We start from the raw sequence: 25,076 nt of genomic DNA on the forward strand, positions 1-25,076 counted from the left end.
CTGAAGAAATTAAAAAAATTATAAGAGGATATTATGAACAACTGTATGGCAACAAACTGGACAATGTAGAAGAAATGGACAATTTCCTGGAAACATATGAACAACCTAGACTGACCAGAGAAGAAATAGAAGACCTCAACCAACCCATCACAAGCAAAGAGATCCAATCAGTCATCAAAAATCTTCCCACAAATAAATGCCCAGGGCCAGATGGCTTCACAGGGGAATTCTACCAAACTTTCCAGAAAGAACTGACACCAATCTTACTCAAACTCTTTCAAAACATTGAAAAAAATGGAACACTACCTAATTCATTTTATGAAGCTAACATCAATCTAATACCAAAACCAGGCAAAGATGCTACAAAAAAGGAAAACTACCGGCCAATCTCCCTAATGAATATAGATGCAAAAATCCTCAACAAAATACTTGCAAATCGAATCCAAAGACACATTAAAAAAATCATACACCATGACCAAGTGGGGTTCATTCCAGGCATGCAAGGATGGTTCAACATAAGAAAAACAATCAATGTATTACAACACATTAAAAACTCGAAAGGGAAAAATCAATTGATCATCTCAATAGATGCTGAAAAAGCATTTGACAAAATCCAACATCCGTTTTTGATAAAAACACTTCAAAAGGTAGGAATTGAAGGAAACTTCCTCAACATGATAAAGAGCATATATGAAAAACCCACAGCCAGCATAGTACTCAATGGTGAGAGACTGAAAGCCTTCCCTCTAAGCTCAGGAACAAGACAAGGATGCCCGCTGTCACCACTGTTATTCAACATTGTGCTGGAAGTGCTAGCCAGGGCAATCCGGCAAGACAAAGAAATAAAAGGCATCCAAATTGGAAAAGAAGAAGTAAAACTGTCATTGTTTGCAGATGATATGATCTTATATCTAGAAAACCCTGAGAAATCAACGATACACCTACTAGAGCTAATAAACAAATTTAGCAAAGTAGCGGGATACAAGATTAATGCACATAAGTCAGTAATGTTTCTATATGCTAGAAATGAACAAACTGAAGAGACACTCAAGAAAAAGATACCATTTTCAATAGCAACTAAAAAAATCAAGTACCTAGGAATAAACTTAACCAAAGATGTAAAAGACCTATACAAAGAAAACTACATAACTCTACTAAAAGAAATAGAAGGGGACCTTAAAAGATGGAAAAATATTCCATGTTCATGGACAGGAAGGCTAAATGTCATTAAGATGTCAATTCTACCCAAACTCATCTACAGATTCAATGCAATCGCAATCAAAATTCCAACAACCTACTTTGCAGACTTGGAAAAGCTAGTTATCAAATTTATTTGGAAAGGGAAGATGCCTCGAATTGCTAAAGACACTCTAAAAAAGAAAAACGAAGTGGGAGGACTTACACTCCCTGACTTTGAAGCTTATTATAAAGCCACAGTTGCCAAAACAGCATGGTACTGGCACAAAGATAGACATATAGATCAATGGAATCGAACTGAGAATTCAGAGATAGACCCTCAGATCTATGGCCGACTGATCTTTGATAAGGCCCCCAAAGTCACCGAACTGAGCCATAATGGTCTTTTCAACAAATGGGGCTGGGAGAGTTGGATATCCATATCCAAAAGAATGAAAGAGGACCCCTACCTCACCCCCTACACAAAAATTAACTCAAAATGGACCAAAGATCTCAATATAAAAGAAAGTACCATAAAACTCCTAGAAGATAATGTAGGAAAACATCTTCAAGACCTTGTATTAGGCGGCCACTTCCTAGACTTTACACCCAAAGCACAAGCAACAAAAGAGAAAATAGATAAATGGGAACTCCTCAAGCTTAGAAGTTTCTGCACCTCAAAGGAATTTCTCAAAAAGGTAAAGAGGCAGCCAACTCAATGGGAAAAAATTTTTGGAAACCATGTATCTGACAAAAGACTGATATCTTGCATATACAAAGAAATCCTACAACTCAATGACAATAGTACAGACAGCCCAATTATAAAATGGGCAAAAGATTTGAAAAGACAGTTCTCTGAAGAGGAAATACAAATGGCCAAGAAACACATGAAAAAATGTTCAGCTTCACTAGCTATTAGAGAGATGCAAATTAAGACCACAATGAGATACCATCTAACACCGGTTAGAATGGCTGCCATTAAACAAACAGGAAACTACAAATGCTGGAGGGGATGTGGAGAAATTGGAACTCTTATTCATTGTTGGTGGGACTGCGTAATGGTTCAGCCACTCTGGAAGTCAGTCTGGCAGTTCCTTAGAAAACTAGATATAGAGCTACCATTCGATCCAGCGATTGCACTTCTCGGGATATACCCGGAAGATCGGAAAGCAGTGACACGAACAGATATCTGCACGCCAATGTTCATAGCAGCATTATTCACAATTGCCAAGAGATGGAAACAACCCAAATGTCCATCAACAGATGAGTGGATAAATAAAATGTGGTATATACACACGATGGAATACTACGCGGCAGTAAGAAGGAACGATCTGGTGAAACATATGACAACATGGATGAACCTTGAAGACATAATGCTAAGCGAAATAAGCCAGGCACAAAAAGAGAAATATTATATGCTACCACTAATGTGAACTTTGAAAAATGTAAAACAAATGGTTTATAATGTAGAATGTAGGGGAACTAGCAGTAGAGAGCAATTAAGGAAGGGGGAACAATAATCCAAGAAGAACAGATAAGCTATTTAACGTTCTGGGGATGCCCAGAAATGACTATGGTCTGTTAATTTCTGATGGATGTAGTAGGAACATGTTCACTGAAATGTTGCTATAGTATGTAACTTTCTTGGGGTAAAGTAGGAACATGTTGGAAGTTAAGCAGTTATCTTAGGTTAGTTGTCTTTTTCTTACTCCCTTGCTATGGTCTCTTTGAAATGTTCTTTTATTGTATGTTTGTTTTCTTTTTAACTTTTTTTTTTCATACAGTTGATTTGAAAAAAGAAGGGAAAGTTAAAAAAAAGAAAAAAGAAAAAAGACAAACAAGGAAAAAAAAAAAAAAAAAAAAAAAAAAAAAAACGATGTAGTGCCCCCTTGAGGAGCCTGTGGAGAATGCAGGGGTATTTGCCTACCCCACCTCCATGGTTGCTAACATGACCACAGACATAGGGGACTGGTGGTTTGATGGGTTGAGCCCTCTACCATAAGTTTTACCCTTGGGAAGACGGTTGCTGCAAAGGAGAGGCTAGGCCTCCCTGTATTTGTGCCTAAGAGTCTCCTCCTGAATGCCTCTTTGTTGCTCAGATGTGGCCCTCTCTCTCTGGCTAAGCCAACTTGAAAGGTGAAATCACTGCCCTCCCCCCTACGTGGGATCAGACACCCAGGGAAGTGAATCTCCCTGGCAACGTGGAATATGACTCCCGGGGAGGAATGTAGACCCGGCATCGTGGGATGGAGAACATCTTCTTGACCAAAAGGGGGATGTGAAAGGAAATGAAATAAGCTTCAGTGGCAGAGAGATTCCAAAACGAGCCGAGAGATCACTCTGGTGGGCACTCTTACGCACACTTTAGACAACCTTTTTTAGGTTCTAAAGAATTGGGGTAGCTGGTGGTGGATACCTGAAACTATTAAACTACAACCCAGAACCCATGAATCTCGAAGACAGTTGTATAAAAATGTAGCTTATGAGGGGTGACAGTGGGATTGGGAATGCCATAAGGACCAAACTCCACTTTGTCTAGTTTATGGATCGATGTGTAGAAAAGTAGGGGAAGCAAACAAACAGACAAAGGTACCTAGTGTTCTTTTTTACTTCAATTGCTCTTTTTCACTCTAATTATTATTCTTGTTATTTTTGTGTGTGTGCTAATGAAGGTGTCAGGGATTGATTTAGGTGATGAATGTACAACTATGTAATGGTACTGTAAACAATCGAAAGTACAATTTGTTTTGTATGACTGCGTGGTATGTGAATATATCTCAATAAAATGATGATTAAAAAAAAATAAATAAATAAATATAAACATCCAAAAAAAAAAAAAAAGAAATTATCAGAAAACTCTTCACACTTAGCCAAAGACATGAATATGAATATCCAGGAAGCCCTAGAACACCAAACAGGATAAACTTGAAGACAAATATGTCCTGTCCCATACTGATCAAGCTGTCAACTGCAGAGAATGAGAAGAGAGTTCTGAAAGCTCCAAGAGAAAAGCAATATGTTATGTTGAAGGGAGTCCCAATTAGGTTAAGTTCCAACTTCTCAAGAGAAACTATAGAGGCAAGAAAGCAGTGGGTTGAAAATCTAAAAGTACAGAAAGAAACAACAGCCAACTAAGAATTTTATATGTGGTAAGACTTTCAAAAATGAGAGAGAGATTAAGATATTCCCAGATAAACATAAGCTGAGGGATTTCACTACCACTAGACCTGCCCTACAAGCAAAATTAAAGAGAGTTCTCCAGCCTGAAAGGAATGGACACTAGACAGTAGTTCAAAGCAGCATAAAGAAGTAAAACCTCCAGTAAGGGTAACCATTTGTGTAATTATAAATGCCAGTACTATTTATTGTACTGTATTTTTTGGTATGTAACTCCACTTCTTACCTCCTACAGGGTCTAAAATGTAAATGCATAAAAAGTAATGATAAATCTATGGTTAGGGCAAACTATGCACAAAGATGTAATTTGCAGAAAGTACAAAAAAAGATAGTGGGATGGATGTGTACAGGAACAGTGTATGTATATGCTATCAAAGTCAAGCTGGTATCAAATCAAGTAAGTGTTATATATCTAGGAAGTTAAATTTTAACCCCATGGTAAGCACAAAGAAAATATATGAAAAAATGTATACAGATAAAAATAAGAAGGAACTCAATATGTTACAATACAATAAAACAGGTAAATACGAAAGTAGGCATTAATTGAACTGAGGGAACAAAAAAGATAGAAGGCTAAAAAAAAAATAGCAAATGGCAGAAGAAAATCCTACATTATCAGGTGACTGTAAATGTAAATGTATTAAACTCAACAGTTAAAAGGTAGAGAATCACAGAATGGATTAAAAAAAAAAAAAAGAAGCAGCATAACCCAACTATATGCTCTTTATGAGAGACTCAACTCAAAGACATAAGCAAGTTGAAAGTAAAAAAATGGAAAAAAAAACAACCATGCAAGTACTAACCAAAAGAGAACTGGGTAGCTATATTAATACCAAGTAAAATAGACTTTCCAGTTTTTCCCTTAAAGGACAAAGATAGTCATTACATACTGATAAAGGGGTCAATTCAACAAGATTTAATGATTATCAATATATGTTCAACTAAGAACTTATTAATATATGAAGCAAATACTGACAGATTGGAAGGGACAAACTGATGGTTTTATATTAACAGCAGGAGATTTTAACACACCACTCTCAATAATGGATAGAACATCTAATCAGAAGATCAATATGTAAGTACATTACTTGAATGACACTGTAACCCATCTAGACCTTAGAGAAAAATAAAAAACACATCACCCAACAACAGAATGAACATTCTTGAATGCGCATGGATCTTTCTCCAGGATAGACCATATGTTGGTTCACAAAACAAGTCTCAATGAATTCAAAAATATTGAAATCAGAAAATATATCTTCTCTGACCACAATGGAATGAAACTAGAAATCAATAACAGACAGAGAAATGGAAAATTCACAAATGTGTGGAAATTAACAAAGTACTCTTAAACAAACAATGGGTTAAAGAGGATAATCACAGGAAAATTTGGAAATAACTTGAGGCGAAGGAAAATCAAAGTACAACATACCAGAACTTAGGGATGCAGAAAAGGCAGTGCTGAGAGGGAAATTTATAGTTATAAACACTTACATTTAAAAAGAAGGTCTTAAATCAGGGACCTAATCTCAAAACTGGAGAATGAGGAAAAGAATAGCAAACTAAAACCAAAATGAGTAGAAGAAAGAAGAAGCAAAGATCAGAAGGAAGATGAAACAGAAAATGTAAAATAATAGAATCAAAAAAAAACAAAACTTGTTCTTTGAAAAGATCAATAAAATTGACAAAACTTTAGCTAGATTGACCAAAAGGGGGGAAAAAAAGAGAGAGAGAGAGAGAGAGAGAGAGAGAGAAAGGACATAAATAACAAAAAATCAGAAATGAAAGGCAGGTATTACTGCCAACCTCACAGAATTAAAAAGGACTATAAGAGATTACTACGAACAACTGTATGCCAACGAATTAGATAACCTAGAAGAAATGGACAAAATCCTATAATCACACAAACCACCAACATTGACTCAAGAAAAAATAGACAATCTCGACGAAACAATAACTAACAACAAAAATGAAGGTTTTTGATTACTGATTCAAACAATGCCCAAACCAGATGGCTTCACAGGTGGATTTTGCCAAACACTCAAAGAAGAATTAACACCAATCCTGCTCAAACCCATTCAAAAAATCAAAGATGAGGAAACACTCCCTTATTCATTCTATGAGGCCAATATCACCCACATACTAAAGCCAAACAAAGATACCACAAGAAAAGAAAATTATAGACCAATTCTTGAGAAAATAGAAGCAAAAATTCAATGAAATACTAACAAACTGAATCCAACAGCTCATTAAAAGAATTATACACCATGACCAAGTGGAATTTATCCCAGGTATGGAAGGGTGGCTCAACATAAGAAAATCAATTATTGTAATACACCACATTAATAGAATAAAGGGGAAAAAAACAATATCATCTCAATTCATGAAGAAAATGCATTTGACTAAATATACACCCTTAATTGATAAAAACACTCAAAACACCAGGAATAGAAGGAAACTTCCTCCACATAATAAAGGGCATATATGAAAAGTCCACACTAACATCCTCCTTAATGGAGAAAGACTGAAAGCTTTCCCTCTATCAGGAACAAGACAAGGAAGCCCACTGTCATCACTGCTATTCAACATTGGACTGCAAGTTCTTGCCAGAGCAATTAGGCAAGAAAAAGAAACAAAAGGCATCCAGATTGGAAAGGAAGCAGTAAAACTTTCCGTTTGCAGATGATATGATCCTATATGCAGAAAATCCTAAAAATCCACAACAAAGTTCCTAGAGCTAATCAATGAATTCATAAAAGTGGCAGGATAAAAGATCAACACATAAAAATCATTAATGTTTTCCATACATAAACAATGAACAATCAGAAGATATCAAGAAAAAAAATTCCATTCACAATAGTAATATCAAACATCTAAGAATGTACCTAACTAACCAAGGATATAAAGGACTTGTACATAGTAAACTACACAACACTGTGAAAAGAAATCTAAGAAGGCCTAAATAAATGGAAGGGCATGCCAGGTTCATGGATTGGAAGACTAAACATCATTAAGACATCAGTACTACCAAAAAGCAATTTATAGATTCAATGCAATCGCAATCAACATCCCAACAATGTTCTTTGCAGAAATGGAAAAGCCAGTCATCAAATGTATATAGAAGGGTAAGGGGCCTTGAATAGCTAAAGCCACATTGAAAAAGAAGAAAAAGTTGGAGGGCATACACTTCCCAATCTTAAAACTTATTACAAGGCCACAGTGATCAAAACAACATGGTACTGGCACAAGGATAGACATACAAACAAGTGAAATAGAACTAAGAGTTAAGAAGTCAACCCACACATTTATGGCCAACTGATTTTTGACAAGGGGGCAAAGACTACCAACCTGGGAAAGAATAGTCTCTTCAACAAATGATGTAGGAAAACTGGATCTCCATTTGCAAAAAAAAGGAGGACCAGTACCTAACATCATAAACAAAATCAACACAAAATGGATTAAATACTTTACTAAAAGAGCTAGAACTATCAAACTTCTAAAATAAAACATAGGGAAGCATCTTCAGGACACTGTGTTAAGCAATGGTTTCTTAGACTTCACACCCAAAGCACAAGCAATAAAAGAAAAAATAGATAAAGGGGACCTCCTCAAAATTAAAAACTTTTGTACCTCAAAAGACTTTATCATGAAAGTAAAATGACAACCTACATAATAAGAGAAAATATTTGGAAACCACATATCCGATAAAGGTTTAATATCCAGAAATCCTACAAATTAACAACAAAAACACAAACAACCTAATAAAAAGGTGGGCAAAAGACTTGAGCAGACATCGCTTCAAAGAAGATATACAAATAGCCAGAAAGCACAAGAAAAGTTGCTCAACATCTGTGCCAGTTTGAATGTATTATGTCCCCTAAACACCATTATCTTTGATGTAATCTTGTATGGGCAGACCTTTCAGTGTTAATTAGATTGTAATTCTTTGAGTGTTTCCATGGAATGTGTCCCACCCAACTGTGGGTGATAACTGATGAGATATTCCCATGGAGGTGTGGCCCCACCCATTCAGGGTTGGCCTTGATCAGTGGAGCCATATAAATGGGCTGACAAACAGAAGGAACTCAGTGCAGCTGCAGCTGAGAGTGACATCTTGAAGAGGAGCTACAGCCAAGAGGCACACTTTGAAGAATTCATTGGAACTGAGAGGAGCTTCAGCTTACAGAGACATTTTGTAGATGGCCTTTGAAAGCCGACTTTTGCTCCAGAGACTTTTGGAGAGAAGCTGAAGCCTAGAGAGGAACATCCTGAGAGAAAGCCATTTTGAAACCAGAACTCTGGAGGAGACACCAGCCACGTGCCTTCCCAGCTATTGGCCATCCTCCAGTGAAGGTACCCAATCATCGATGTGTTACCTTGGACAATTTATGGCCTTAAGACTGTAACTGTGTAACCAAATAAACCCCCTTTTATAAAAGCCAATCCTTTTTTGGTATTTTGCATTGCGGCAGCATTAGTAAACTAAAACAACATCATTAGCCATCAAGGAAATGCAAATCAAAATGACAATGAGATACCATTCACACCCATTAGAATGGCTACTATTCTTTGTAAAATGGAAAATAACAAGTGTCAGAGAGGATGTGGAGAAATAGAAACACTCAATCATTGTTAGTGGGAGTGTAAAATAGCACATTCCCAGGGAAGACAGTTTGGCAGTTCCTCAGAAAGCTAAGTAGAGAACTACCACATGACCTGGCAATCCCACTGCTAGTTATATACCCAAAAGAACTGAAAGGAGGAACTCGAACAGATATTTGCACACCAATGTTCATAGCAGCATTATGCACAATTGCCAAAAGATGGAAACAACCCAAGTGCCCATCAACTGATAAATGGATAAACAAATTGTGGTATAAACATACAATGGAATATTATTCAGCTGTAAAAAGGAGTGAGGTCCTGATACATTCAACAACATGGATGAACCTTGAAGGCATCATGTTGAGTGAAATAACCCAGACACAAAAGGACACATAATGTATGATATCACCGACTTAAAACAATTAGAATAAGCAAATTCATAGAGTCAGAATATAGAATACTGGTTACTGGGGGATGGGGTGGGGATAGAGAATGGGAAGTTAAGGCTTAAAATGTGCAGTGTCCTTATTTGAAATGATGGAAAAGTTTAGTAATGGATGGTAATGGTGGTAGCACAACACTGTGAATGCAATGAACAGCACTGAAATAGATATCTGAATATGATTAAAAGGTGAAATGTTAGATTGTGTATATGGTAACAGAACAAAAGTTTTCAAAAAATCCAGTTTTATTGGAACTACACTACATAAACTGAACTCTAAGTTAAACCATGGACTTTGAATAATACAAATTATAAAAATGTGCTATCATCAGTTTTAACAAATGTTCCACACCAATGCAAAGTGGTGGGGGGGGTGGTATATGGGAATCCTGTATTTTATGCATGACTGTTCTGTAAATTCACAACTTCTCTAATAAAGAAATAAAATAGAAAACGTAGGTAGGAATTAAAAGAAAAACAATTTACATCACTGAATAAAACTGTATTTTTCATTTGTTTCATACATAAATAGTACTTATGGTGAAGCCTTAGAAGGAAATGATCAAATTGCCATTGGAAATTGGGAAAAAGGTGATCCTTATTATAAAGTGGCAGAGAATTTGACAAAATTGTGTTCTAATGCTGGATTGAAAGCAGAACTTGAAAGCAATGAACTTGGATATTTAACTAAGATTTCCAAGCTAAGCTTAGAAGGTGCCGCCTGGTTTCTCCATGCAGCTTATAGTGAAATGAGAGTGGAAAGCTTTCAACTGAGGAGTAAACTGTTACACACAAAGAAACTAGCAACTGATGGTTTGGAAGATTCTAGGCCTATCCAGATAGTGTGCTCTGAGACTAGGCAAAAAAAAGCTCTGGAAGACAGGATTGGAAATGCAGTTACCCAAGAAGGCACTGTGGAAAGTTCTATTGTCTGATAGTTTAGACTTGCTTGAACTGCATGCAAAGCCAACAGGGATTTTGCAAAATTTATATGAGAAGAATCACTGCCTGCCTGGACAGAAAAGGGACAAACTGAAGGAAGAATGACTTCAAGGCAGAACCTAGGAAATAAAGGTCTGGAATGAAAAGATCTTGGACCAAGAAAACGGGCCTACCCACGCGTGTGGACAGGGCAGGTCCACCCTTGCACTTGGAAAGAGTGGGCCTTGTGCCCCATTATTCAGGAACAGTGCTGCCTCTCCATTGCTCAGAGATGGCCAGGTCTATGCACCTGGGTTCAAAGAGAGCCTGGCCATCATCACAATGCTTGGAGAGGGTAGGACCTACACTCCTATGTTGGGGAAACCATGGCCACTGTACAAGCACTTGAAAGGGGTAGGGATGCTGCTCCACCAGACCTGGAGAATAAAGAATCAAGCCACAGATGGCTCAGACCTTGAGATCTAATGAAGTTTGTTCTGCTGGGTTTCACATTTCTTTGAGACCCATGACCCCTGTTTTCCTTCTAATTTTTTCCCTCTGGAATGGGAACCCTTATGCTATACCTGCCTCACCACTGTATATTGGAAGCAGATAACTTGTTTTCTAGGTTCCACAGACAAAGGGAATTTTGCCCCAGGACAGACCACACCCATAACCAATTCTGATGAGTCTTTGTACTTAACATCCTTACTGAAATGTCTTAAGGCTTTTGGAATATTGTGATGGAATGAATATATTTTACATTTATAAAGAGGACAGACTATCAGGGATTGAACTGCATCCCCCACAAAAGGCATGTTCAGGTCTCAAGCCCTGGTCCAGTGGGTATGAACCCATTTGTAAATAGGAACTTTCAAAATGTGCCTGAGTGAGGTGGCCCATAGTGTAACATAGCTGAAGTCCTTATGAGCAAAGGAAATTGGACAAGGAAAAGAAGCCATGGAGCAACCAGAAGCTGGAAGTCAACGGAACCAGGAAGAGTAAAGAAATGATGCCACCATGTGCATTACCATGTGAGAGAAAAGCCAAGGAACCCCCAAAAACTGCCAACCAGCCAGAAGCTTCTGACACCAGGAGGAAGAAAGCCTTCTAAAGCCTCTGAAACCAGAAATCAATAAATTCCTGTTGTTAAGCAAACCCATTGCATGGCATTTTTTTAGCAGCTAGGAAACTAATACAAAACCCAATAAAGACCTTGGACCCTGAATTTCTAATGGGCTTCCCTGGACAGAAACATCACACAAACGTTGCTGCATTTTCATTGTTGGGGGAAGAATATGACCTATGTGACTCTTCCTGGGAGGGGAGAGGGGATAAAAAAGCTGGCACATGGATTCCTCTAGACTGCACCTGTGTCTGTTTCCCTTATGATCCAGCTGTGCACCCTTACTACTTCACTGTAATAGATCTTGGCTGTGAGTACAACTATATGCTGACTTCCAGGAGAAGCAAATCTCCAAATGTGGGGTTTGTCTTGGGAATCCCCAACAGAGAAGCTTTTTCAAAAGCCTGGATACTTACCTGTTGATATGCTTTATAGATCACATCAAATAGAAAAGCCTGTGGCATTTCACTTGCTCTGTGTCTGGCACGTTCTAGTGAGTGGTCTAAGCAACCATCAGCCGATGGACTGAGGACAGTAGATACAAGAGGTCGAATTGCTCCTGCTGCCTAAAGAACAAACAAAAATGAGAGATGAGTAACACATTTCTTTACCTAGAGAATACTTTCAAGTAAAACTCTGAACTCTATCTCAAGTTCGAAATTTCTTATTCATAGCTTCAAAAAGTTACCTCAGAGGCTAGGAGATGGTGGTTAGAAGAGACAGGCCAAAAAAACCTCTCCATGAGAAACACCAGATAAAAGACAGAAAGTGCTCCAGAATACCAGTTCCAGTGACGCACCAGCTGGACAAGGCCTGCTAAATCCACAGGGACCGTGCACTTGGTGAAACAGAGAGTCTGCGTTCGGAATGAGTGAGTGAGCCTGCTGGAGAACTGGCAGCCACGCCACGGTAGGGAGAAACCAGGGGTTGGCATTTGGAGATGGATTAGTTTAAAAACCCAAAGGCAGCTATGGATATGGCAGGGAGAGCCATGCAGACAAGCATGAGGGGAGTGCCTTCCACACCCTGGGCCCCCACCTCAGTATCTGGCATGGACGATAGCCTTTCGCATACCCACAGCTAATTATCCTGGAGCTAGGAAGGCAGAGGTCCACAAAAGGGGGAAATTACCACACCCCATACAGCCATCTTTTCAGCCAGCTGGAAATGCCCCTGCACGGCGCCACAGTCCAGAGCTTCTCTTGGGGACTGTGCTCACCTATGATGTAGCATAGTCTTCCCTCAGCAGAGGCCCTAGGAGGGCATGGCTTGGAAGAGGGACACACACAGAAGTCCCAGGGACCATATGCAAATACCAGGCACATGTGGGTCCATGGCAGAGACAAACTGTGATGAGACTGAACCAAACGTCTGGATTCTGCAACAGCTTTGAGTTTCCAGAAACACCTGGGAGATTTTATTATTACAGCTGCCCTCCCTTCCTAACTGCTCAGACACACACCCCACATTCAGGGCAGGCAGCACCAACTACACACAGAAACTTGATCCATCAGTTGGACACAATTGATTCAGACTCCCACTCACCACAAAGACAAAGTTGGGGAGAACTGGCTTGAGGGGAATAGGTGGCTCGCAGACACCACCTGTTGGTTAGTCAAAGAAAGTGCTCTCCTCCAAGCTGTAGCTCCGACAAATTAGAAATAACTGTTCAAAGAAGCCTGAATATCTTAAAAGAACCCTATCGAGATAAGCAAATGCCAAAAGACCAAAAACAACAGAAAATTTTAAAGCATATAAAGAAACCAGAAGATTTGGAGAAACCAACCCAAACACCCAAATCATAAGATCAGAAGAGACACACTACTTGGAACAATTAATCAAAGAACTAATGACAGACAATAAGATCATGGCACAGGATGTAAAGGACATGAAGAAGAGCATGGCACAGGATATAAGAGATATAAAGAAGACCCTAGAAGAGCATAAAGAAGAATTTGCAAGAGTAAATAAAAAAATAGATGATCTTATGGAAATAAAAGAAACTGTTGGCCAAATTAAAAAGATTCTGGATACTCATAGTACAAGATTAGAGGAAGCTGAACAACAACTCAGCGTCCTTGAGGACCACAGAACAGAAAATGAAAGAACAAAAGAAAGAATGGGGAAAAAATCAAAAAAATTGAAAAGGATCTCAGGGATATGATAGATAAAATAAAACATGCAAATTTAAGACTCGTTGGTGTCCCAAAGGGGAAGAGTAGGGTAAAGGTCTTGAAAGAGTATTCAAAGAAATTGTTGGAGAAAACTTCCCAAACCTTCTACACAATATAAATACACAAAGCATAAATGCCCAGCGAACTCCAAATAGAATAAATCCAAATAAACCCACTCCAACATATTCTGATCAGACTCTCAAATACTGAAGAGAAGGAGCAAGTTCTGAAAGCAGCAAGAGAAAAGCAATTCACCACATACAAAGGAAACAACATAAGACTAAGTAGCGACTACTCAGCGGCCACCATGGAGGCGAGAAGGCAGTGGCATGACATATTTAAAATTCTGAAAGAGGAAAATTTCCCACCAAGAATACTTTATCCAGCAAAACTCTCCTTCAAATTTGAGGGAGAGTTTAAATTTTTCACAGACAAACAAATGCTGAGAGATTTTGCTAATAAAAGACCTGCCCTACTTCAGCTACTAAAGGGAGCCTTACTGACAGAGAAACAAAGAAGGGAGAGAGAGAGATAGAGAAATTTAACAGACATATATAGAACCTTACATCCCAAATCACCAGGACACACATTCTTCTCCAGTGATCACGGATCTTTCTCCAGAATGGACCATATGCTGGGACATAAAACAAGCCTCAAGAAATTAAAAAAAAAAAAAATTTGAATTTATTCAAAGCACATTCTCTGACCACAATGGAATACAAATAGAAGTCAATAACCATCAAAGACAGAAAATTCACAAACACCTGGAGGGTAAAATGAGGGAGAGATGAAAACATTCCTGGATAATCAAAAGCCTAGGGACTTCATCACCAGTAGATCAGTCCTATAAGAAATGCTAAAGGGAAATGAGCAGGCTGAAAGGAAGGGACACTAAACAATTGACTGAAACTACATGAAGAAATAAAGATTTCCAGTAAAGATCACATGGCAAATATAAATACCAATACTACTGCATTTTTGATTTGTAACTCCACTATTTACTTCCTACATGATCTAAAATACACAAACTGTAATGATAAATCAGTGGTTTGGGACTCAATGTAAAATACGTAATTTTTGACAAGAACTATATAAAGGTGGGGGAATGCAGGAGCATAGGAACATAGTTTATGTGTCCTATTGAAGTTAAGTTGGTATCAAAGAAAAACAAGATTGTTATGGATTTAAGATGTTAAATTTAAGCCCCATGGTAAACACAAAGCAAGTATCAGAGAATATGATCATAGAGATGAAAAGTAGAGTATGGGTTATCGGAAGTGGGGGAAGGGGCAATGGGGAGTTAAGAAATGAGTGTAGGGTTTCTGTTTGGGGTGAAGAGAAATTTCTAGTAATGGATGGTGGAAGGTGATGGCATTGCAACATTCTAAATGTGATTAATCCCACTAATGGAATGCTAGGGAGGGGGTGGAATGGGAAGATTTAGGCTGTACATATGTTTCCACAATCGAAAAAAAAAAAAGACAGTCTTAATAGATAATGCCAACTAAATGCCAAGGATGATCCTGGATGGGATCTGAGGATGGAGGACAGGAGACTCAAAGGGACACAGTTGGGACATAAGAAAAAAAAAAAAAAGAAATATAGAATGTAAACTTTGTATCAATGTTCAATTTCTTGAACTTCTTAGCTGCACTTAATGGGATTGCATAAAAGAATGTTCTTGTCATGGAAAATGTATATGTGAATTATATTGTTTGTTCAAGGATGTGTGCAGCTTGCTCTCATATATTCAGAAGACAGAGCAATAGATGATGGATGATAGATACGGAGGGAGGGAGGGAGGGAAAGAAAGAAATGGTGGTGTGACAGGATGTTAAAGTTGGTGGATTGGGGTATCGGGGGCGGGGGGTCAGGGTATGCTGGAGTTCTGTGTATGGAGTTTGTATTGTTTTTGCAACTGTTCCTGTAAGTTTTAATTTATTTCAAAATAAAATTTTAAAAAATTGAAAAAAAAACACAATGAGATGCTATTTCACACTCACTAGAATGGGTACTATTTAAAAAATGGAAAATAGCAAGTATTGGAGAGAATGTGGAAAAACAGGAACACTCATTTACTACTATTGGGAATGTAAAATGGTGCAGCCTCTGTGGAAGACAGTTTGATATTCCTCAGAAAGTGAAACACAGAATTACCATATGACTACTCAGCAATCCCACTTCTAGGTATATACCCAAAGGATTGAAAGTGAGGATTCAAACATATTTTCACACCAATGTTCCTAGCAGTATTAGTCACAATTGCCAAAAGATGGAAACAACACAAGTGTCCATCAACTGATGAATGGATAAACAAATTGTGGTAAATACATACAACAGAATATTATTTGGCCATAAAAAGTAATGAAGCTCTGATATATGCAACAACACAGATGAACCTTAAAGGCATCATGTTGAGTGAAATAAGCCAGACACAAAAGGAAAGCTACTGTATACTCTCACCAATTTGAAACAATTAAAATAAGCAAACTCATAGAGTCAAAATCTAGAATATAGATTACCTGGAGAGAGAGTGGGATAGGGAATAGGGAGTTAAGGCTTAAAATGTAAAGCCTGTCCATTGGGAACTAAGGAAAAGTTTGGTAATTGATGGTGGTGATGGTAGCACAACACTGTCAACCTAGTCACAGCACTGACATATAAACCTGAATGTAGTTAAAAGGAGAAATGTTAGGTTGTATATATGGTAATAAAATATTTTTTTTAAATCAATGAAACTGTCCTATATAAGCAGTGATCCCTAAGTTAAATCATGAACTATAGTTAAAGTACAATTATAAAAATGTACTTTCTTCAATTACCATACTAACAAATGTACCATACCAGCATTAATAACAGGGTATACATGGGAAGCCTGTATATTATGCATGATAGTTCTGTAAACCCACAATTTCTTTAATAAGAAAATTTTAATGTACAAAAGGTATAATTATAATCCTATATGCACTTAACAACAGACCCTCAAAAATTCCTAAAGCAAAAGCTAACAGTATTGAAGAGAGAAATCAACAATTTCACAATAATAGATAGAGACTTCAATACCGGACAGTCAATAAGGGGCAGAAGATGGAGAAGGAAAGGGAATACTTGAACACTACAAACCAAATAATCCAACAAATGTCCATAGAACACTCCACCAAAGAATAATAGAATAAACATTCTTCTCGAAGCATATGGAACATTCTCTAGTATGGACAAAATACTAGGACATGAATCAAATCTTAATAAATATAAAAGGATTAGAATTATACTAAGTATGCTCTACAATCACAATGGGGTAAAATTTGAAATTAATAAAAATAAATTTGTAAATTTCACAAATATATGGAAAGTAAGCACCATACTATAAAGTAACCAGCAGGATAAAGAAGAAATTACAAGGGAAATTGGAAAATGAAAAAGGTACAATAAATACAAAAATTTATGAAATGTAGCTAAAGCAGTGCCTAGAGGGAAATTAAGAGCTATAAATGCTGTGCCGGTTTGGATGTATTATGTCCCCTACAACGTCATGGCCTTTAATGAAATCTTGTGGGGGCAGACATATTACTGTTGATTAAGTTGGAATCTTTGGATTATGTTGTTTCCATGCAGATGTGACCCCCCCAAATGTGGGTAATACCTTTGATTAGATTATTTCCATGGAGGTGTGGCCACCCATTCAGTATGGGTCTTAATTAAATCACTAGAGCCCTATAAGAGCTCAGGCAGAAGGAGCTCTCAGCTGCAGCTTAGAGAGACATTTTGGAGTCTGCCATTGAAAGCAGACTTTTGCTGACATTTTGGAGATACTAGCCCAGAGTTTGCCCCAAGAAGCTAAGCCTAGAGACATTTTGGAGAGTACCATTTTGAAATGCAAGCTGGGAGCAAGCAGATGCCAGCCACGTTCCTTCCGAGCTAACAGAGATTTTCTGGACGCCAATGGCCTTTCTCCAATGAAGGTATACTCATGTTTATGCCTTACCTTGGACATTTTTATGGCCTTAAGACTGTAACTTTGTAATCAAATAAACTCCCTTTATAAAAGCCAATCCATTTCTGGTATTTTGCAAAACAGCAGCATTAGCAAACCAGAACAAATGCCTATATTTAAAAAGAAGAAAGATCTCAAATTAATAACCAAAACTTCCATTTTGAGACACTGGAAAAAGAAAAAACTAAATCTAAAGCATATAGAATAAGGAAATAATAAAGATTAGCATTGAAATAAATGAAATAGATATTTTTAAAAGAAGAGGAAAATCAATGAAGTCAGAACCTGGTTCTTTGAAAAGATCAATAGAGTTGACAAGCCTTTAACTAGACTAACCAAGAAAAAAAAAAGAAAAATTATTAACATCAGGATGAAAGTGAGGACATTTCTACCTGCCTTACAGAAATAAAAAGGAATATAATGGAATAACATGATAATAACAGAATACCAACTAATCGATAACTTACATGAAATGGACAAATTCCAAGAAAGACAAAAACTACTAAAACTGACAAAAGAGAGAAAATGAATAGACCTTTAAAAGTAAAGATGTTAAATAAGCAATTTTAAAACTTCCCACAAAAAAAAGTCTATGCTCAGATTGCTTCACAGATAAATCTACCAAACAATTGAAGAATTAATATCAGTTACTCACAAACTCTTCCAACAATAGAAGAATCCACTTCCCGAATCAAAACCATACAACACATCACAAGAAAACAAAACTATGGACCAATATTCCTTATGAATACAGATCCAATATTGGCAAATCAAATTCAGCAAAAAATAAAAAGCCATGGTCATTACACACCATAATCAACTGGTTTTTATGCCAGGAATTCAAGGTTGGCTCAATATATGAAACACAATTAAAGTAATACACCATATTAAAAAAATAAAGAACAAAAATCACATGATCACAATAGACACACACGCACACACACACAAACATTTGACAGAATCCAATATCACTTCATAATAATAGAATAGAAGAGAACTTCCTCAGCCTGATAAAGGACATATATGAAAAAATCCACAGTTAAAACCAGACTTTATGATGAAATGCAAATAGCTTTCCCTTTAAAAGTAGACAACAGACAACTTCTATTAACTTCTATTAATTTCTATTGGACATATACTGGAAGTTCTAGCCAGGGAAATAAGGCCAGAAAATGAAATAAGAAGAGTCCAGAAAAAGTAAAACTAAATCTATTTGCATATGACATGGTCTTTCATATAGAAAATCCTAAGCAATATAAAAAAATGTGTATTAAAACTAATAAACAAGTTCAGCAAGGATGCCAAATACATGATCAATATACAAAATTAATTGTACTTCTACACATTAGCAATTAACAATCCAAAACTAAATTAAAAAAAAGAATTCCAAAAAAAATTTCATTTATAATGGTATAAAAAGGATAAAATACTTAAGAATATATAACAAAAGAAGTGCAAAACCTATAATTTGAAAACTACAAATATTGTTGGCAGAATTTAAAGAAGAATTAAATAAATGGAAAGACGTTCATGGATTGAAAGGCTTATTATTTTTAAAATGGCAATAGTCCTCAAATTGATCTACAGGTTCAAAGCAATCTCTACCAAAATCCCAACTGTTTTGTTTTTTTTTTTTCCAGAAGTTGACAAACTGATCCTAAAATTCATATGGAAACTCAAGTGACCAAGAATAACAATCTTGCAAAACAACAAACCTGAGGATTTACACTTCCCAATTTCAAAATTTACTATAAGGCTACAGTAATCAAAACAATGGCATTGTCATAGGAAAGACATATAGGTGATATCAAGAGTCCAGAAATAAATTTTTACATTTATGGCCATATAATTTTCAACAGGTGCCAAGAAAACTCAGAAACTTCTCAACAACTGGGGTTGGACAACTGGATAACCACACGCAAAAAGAAGTTACACACTTCTCACACTATACAGCAAAATTAACTCAAAATGGATCATTGACCTAATTGTAAGAGCTAGAACTATAAAATTCTTACAAGTTAATAAAAAAAGATTTAAAAAAAACAACCTAATTTAAAAATGGACAAACGATCTGTATAAACATTCTTCCAATATGATAAACAAATGGCCAATAAGCAAATTTAAAAGTTCTCAAATCACTAGTTATCAGAGTAATGCAACTCAAAACCACAATAAGATACCACTTCGCACCCACTAGGATGGCTAAATCAAAAATACGTAATGACAAGTGATACTGAGGATGTGGAGAAAACAGAACCTTCATCAACTGCTTGCAGGAGGTATGAAATTGGGCAGCCACTTTGGAAAAACTGTCTGGCAGTTCCTAAAAATACTAAGCAGAGTTACCACATAATCAAGCAATTCCACTCTTGGGCAGATACCCAAGAGAAATGAAAACATACATCCAAGCAAAACCTATATACAAATGCTTCATATTAAAACTATTCATAATAGCCAAAAATATTCTAACTGTCCATCAATTCATGAATGGACTTAAAATGTGATGTATCAATACAATGGAATATTACTTGGCAATAAAAAGAAACTAAGTATTGATACATGCTACAATGTATACAAATCTTGAAAACATTATGCTAAACAAAAGAAACCAGTCACAAAATAACACATTATATGACTCCATTTATTTGAAATATCCAGAATAGTCAAATCTATAGACATGGAAAGTCAGTGGTTGTCTAGGGCTGGGCAAGTTGGAAGGAAAATGTGAGTGATGGCTAATGGGTATAGAGTTTCTTTTGGGGATGATTAAAATGTAATATTGATCATGGTGATGGTTGCACAATTGTACCAATATACTAAAAAGCACTGAACTGTATACTTTAAATTGGTTAGTTGTATGTAATTATATATACAAACTATATCTCAATAAAGCTGCTAGAAAGAAAGAGGGAGAGAAGATGACACATCCTTCTCCAGCTAATACCAAAATTCTCCACGTAAATTTAAAAGCAAAACTTTTTGAAAGAATTGCCTGTACTACTACATATCTTCAATTCTTCTCTCCTCCCATGTTCTCTGGGGCCCACTTCAAACAGGATTTTATCCTCACAACTGCACAGAAATGCATTATCAATATCACCAGTGACCTGTCTGCCAAATCCAATGGATAGTTCTTAGCCTTCTACAGAGTCATTTCTCACTTGGTTTCCAGAAACCATCCTCAAACAAACCCTCCTCATCTTCCCATACTCTGAATCCTAGATCCTTATTTTCTCTAAATGATGAAATGTTCCAAGTCTTACCACAGACTTCTCCTCTATTTATACTCATTTCACAGGTGACCTCTTCATATCCCATGATTTCAAATAACATCTATATATGAACTTCCAAATTTATATATCCAGCCCAGAATTTTTGAATTTATACATTCAAATGCCTATTTGAGATCTCTATTCATTTTAATTCACATCATTTCAAAATACACATACTCTAACACATTAAAAATCAAAGTTTTGGTATTTCCCACTCTGCACACCCTAAACTTGCTCCTCCTATAGTCTCCATCTACATAAATGTCAACCCTAGTCTTCTGGTTATTCTTGCCAAAACCCTTGTATCCTCCATCTCAAAATCCACATCCAATCTATCAATAAGTCCCATCAGATATTCCTTCAAAATACCCCAAATATGCCCACTTCTCACTGTCTCCTCTAATATAATCTGAATCCAAGTCACTTTCCTTCCTCTCCCAGACCAACCTGATAGCCTCCCATTTGGTCTTCTTCACTCCTGTCTTTCTATACTGTCTATTGCACAGGGAAGTAAGAGTAATCTTGTTCACTGTGAGTCAGGTGATGTGTCTCCTCTATTCTAAACCCTCCAATGGTTTTCTCACTCAGAGGAATATTCAAGGTCCTTCCATAGCCTAAAAGGCACCACATGATCTGAATATCTGGTAAGCTATGATGAGGTCATGGTATGACCTGCGTAGACCATGACTCTAGAGAAATCCTTGTACATGTATCCCATTAGACATGCATAATCATGTCCACATTAACAATGTTTGCACTACATTGTAAAAAGAAAACTACAAGTGTCCAACACCTATAAAATATTTGAATTGTGACATATACAGCAGGAATAATGAATGAACTACAGCTGCACAGATTCACATGCACACATATTTCCCAAAACATATTGTACAAAAAAAAGCTGATGACAAAGTATATGCAAAACTTATGTTAGAAATAATACAAACATAACCAATATATTTTTCAGGGATACATGCTACAGAACTAAAGAGAAAAGCAAAAGAATGATAAAAACAAAGTTCAGGGTAATGTTTACCCATCTGTGGAAAGGAAATAAGATTGGGGAAGTGTTAAGATTGATCAGATCCCCTACAAAACACCTCAACCCCTAGTACTATGGATGTGAAACCACTGATAAATAGGGCCTTTCAAGAAGTTGTCAGGGCCTCTTGTCTTTCTCACCTCTGTCTCTGTGAGAGTGCCTGCATGTTCCTCTCACGTGCGTACCTAATAAATTTTCTGCCTACATATTCTATGCTGTGCTGTGGCCTTGAATTACTTTTCGTGGCATGGCCAAGAATCTGGAAGCTGAAATCTGGCAACATATTTTGGCAAGCCAACCAGGAGACACTTCTGTCTGACAGTCTGGACTGGGAAGTCATGGCTACTGACCAGGAGGCTTGGCCATGTGCTTTTGCCTTTTATTCTCACTTGGCTCATGGGTATGCCCTGATGCAACTTTGTGTCTCTAGGAATCTAGGGGCTCTGAATTGGTTCCTCCAAAACATAAACTCAGTTCACTCTGAGTCACCGGCTCCCTCCTCAGTCATGGCAGGAGCCTCTCTCCATGCTGTGTAGATCCAAGGAGATTCAGGGTGATGGGTAATACCACCCTTTGGAACCTGACTGGGGGTTTCTCCCTGTGTTGAGCCTGCCAGATAGCCCCTGTCTGCATTCAGGTTCTCAGTCCTAGATCTTAAAAACACATTTGTTTGTATCCCTCTTAACCCTGACTCTCAATACCTATTTGCTTTTAAATGGCAGGATTTAAGGATAGGATTCCCACCCTGCTCATTTAGACACTGCTGCCCCAAGGGTTTCAAAATAATCCCCATATCTTTAAGAATGCCTTAACTGCAGACCTTAACTGACCTCCAACTGCCTCAGAGCACAGTCTTACAAGGTGATAATTTTGTGAACTAACATATTCCTACTGTGAAAGTAAATCTTTTTATAGTTTTTATAGATGTATAGTTTATACTCATTGATAACTACAAGCCCTGAATGGATATAGAAAGTTGTAAATGGTTTATGAAAGTAAATTCTATCATAGTCAATTCCAAACAAAATTTAATAAGCCTGTTTATAATATTCTTTTAAAAAGAAATTTTGTGTAAAACCATGTATACATACAAAACTGAAATTTAGTTTTCTCTGTTAAATTAATGTAGATTGTTAGTCTACTCTTAATGAAAGGTTATAAAAAGTTTTTCTTAACTATCTCAGTACTCTGTCTAAAGATAAAAGTTTTATATCATATCAGAATCATATCCTTATTAATGCTTATGTTGTCCTTATCATTCTTTATTTCAAAATACAAGTCTTCTTACTCTTAAAGGAAAACTGTTACAAATAATTTGTTCTTTCACCTTGCAAAAGTGAAGTGATCCTTCTGTTAGGTTAAATTTGTCATATATTTAGAAAATTGTTTAAAATTCCTAAAAACTTGACAATGTTCTATCCTAATACTGATCTGTATGATGTTAATAGTTATAGATCATGGGACCATCCAAATTTACTTGTCAGTTATACTACTTTTCTATAAAGCTTTCAAAACTTAAATTTTCTGTAGCACACTGCCTAATTTAACCTGTCAAGTCAGTTTATTTGAGCAACCTATTTCAGCTTTATTTGACATGAAACCTAAAATAAGGTATATGCAAAATCCCTTAAAGGACCAAAGAAAAACATGAAACTATAAGACTTCCCCACCTGAGGAATTCCTAAGCAATTAGGGCTCTCAATTTTATAACACAAGCCCTCAATCTTAAAACTTGCCCCTTATGAAACTTATTTCTGTAATAGCGTAACTATGACTACTTATAATTAATGCCTAAGAGTTGCCCCCAGAAAACTTCTTTTGTTGCTCAAATGTGCTCTCTCTTTCTCTAAGCCAAACTCTACAAATAAACTCACTATCTTTCTCCCAACATGGGACACGACGATTTCCAGGAATGTAGGTCTCCCTAACATCATGAAACAAAACTACCAATGATGAGCCTGCCCATGCATCATAGGATACCAAGACCCAACCAACAGTGTTGCTAAAACTCTAAAAAATACTCTGAGCTCCATTTTGCTCCTGCTTCTGTTCAGACGAAGTATACAATTTCTCACCCAGTTTAAAAGCCTTTTACAACTTCTCCTCATCAGAGACCATACTCAACCAGCCACCCTCAAGAGCGTAGCCAGAGCCTTCTATGTTCCCACAAGTAGGGCATGTGACCCCACTGACAGCTTGAAGCAGTTATAGAAGATGGACCATCAGCCCAAATTTCCTTAAGATTAAGGAGAGTTAGAAGTCTCTAAGGGGGAAATGTGATAGGGTTAGAATTAGGGTGCTAGTCTGGCCGAGCAAAGGGTAAATTCCCAAAAGCAGTCAGGCCTCAAGGAGACAGATATCTCTGAGAAGAAGAGCAACATAACAGCACCTGGGGGGCAAACAACCCCCACCTCAATGAGTCATCTACGGAGAAAGGTGGAGCCAACTGATCCACCCAAATGCACTATCTACCACCAAGCACTGCCCTGGAGAGGAAGGGGGGGTAGGAGAAAGAGCCCCAAATGAGGAGGGTGGAGGGGGAGTAAGTAAAGCTGATCTATAAAACAAAGGGCCCCACACTGCCAGGGCCTCTCACCTTCTCACCTCTGTCTTTGCGAGAGTGCCCACATGTTCCTCTCACATGCATACCTAATAAATTTTCTGCTTAAAAGAAAAAACAAAAGAAGTTATTAGTTAAGGTGTGCCCAAATGGGGACCAGTCAGAAGTTGGAAGCTAATGGAATGCAGAAAAGAAAGGAGAAAACACCACCATTTGCATTGCAAGGAACCCCAAAGACCTGGCTAGACCTCAGAAGGAAACAAGCCTTCTAGTCTTTGAAATCATGAGTCAATAAATTCCTGTTGTTAAGCCAACCCATTGTGTGGTATTTGGTTTAGCAGCTAGGAAACTGAAACAGGACAGGGCACAGTTTCAAAGTTGTTGGTAAAATGTTCTGTTTTTTATACCAGGTGGTAGACATGGAGGTATCCAATTTATTGGACAATAACAATAATTTATTGATATTCTTTATACCTTAGATGTGTTACAAATTTCTCTGCATGTTTTTAATGTTTATTAGAAAAAAACTTCTAAAACCTATATTTATGGGCTCTTATCTTGATTACTGAAAACTAGCTTTTCAAGAG

General features: G+C 37.1%; 1 protein-coding gene across 9 annotated transcripts in view; it reads right to left on the reverse strand.

Moving 5' to 3' along the window:
* CRPPA (CDP-L-ribitol pyrophosphorylase A) overlaps window positions 1-25,076 on the reverse strand; it is a 359,365-nt gene that overhangs the window by 307,131 nt on the left and 27,158 nt on the right. For all 9 annotated transcript variants that reach the window (XR_005217022.1, XM_037836829.1, XM_037836827.1 and 6 more), the window contains one exon: window positions 11,864-12,013. Coding sequence is in view for 8 of the 9 variants with exons in the window: in XM_037836829.1 (XP_037692757.1) it covers window positions 11,864-12,013 (150 nt within the window). In the remaining variant the exon portion in view is untranslated. The remainder of the gene's footprint in view (window positions 1-11,863; window positions 12,014-25,076) is intronic.

Source organism: Choloepus didactylus, chromosome 5, assembly GCF_015220235.1.
Source record: "Choloepus didactylus isolate mChoDid1 chromosome 5, mChoDid1.pri, whole genome shotgun sequence".
Lineage (NCBI taxonomy): Eukaryota > Metazoa > Chordata > Mammalia > Pilosa > Megalonychidae > Choloepus > Choloepus didactylus.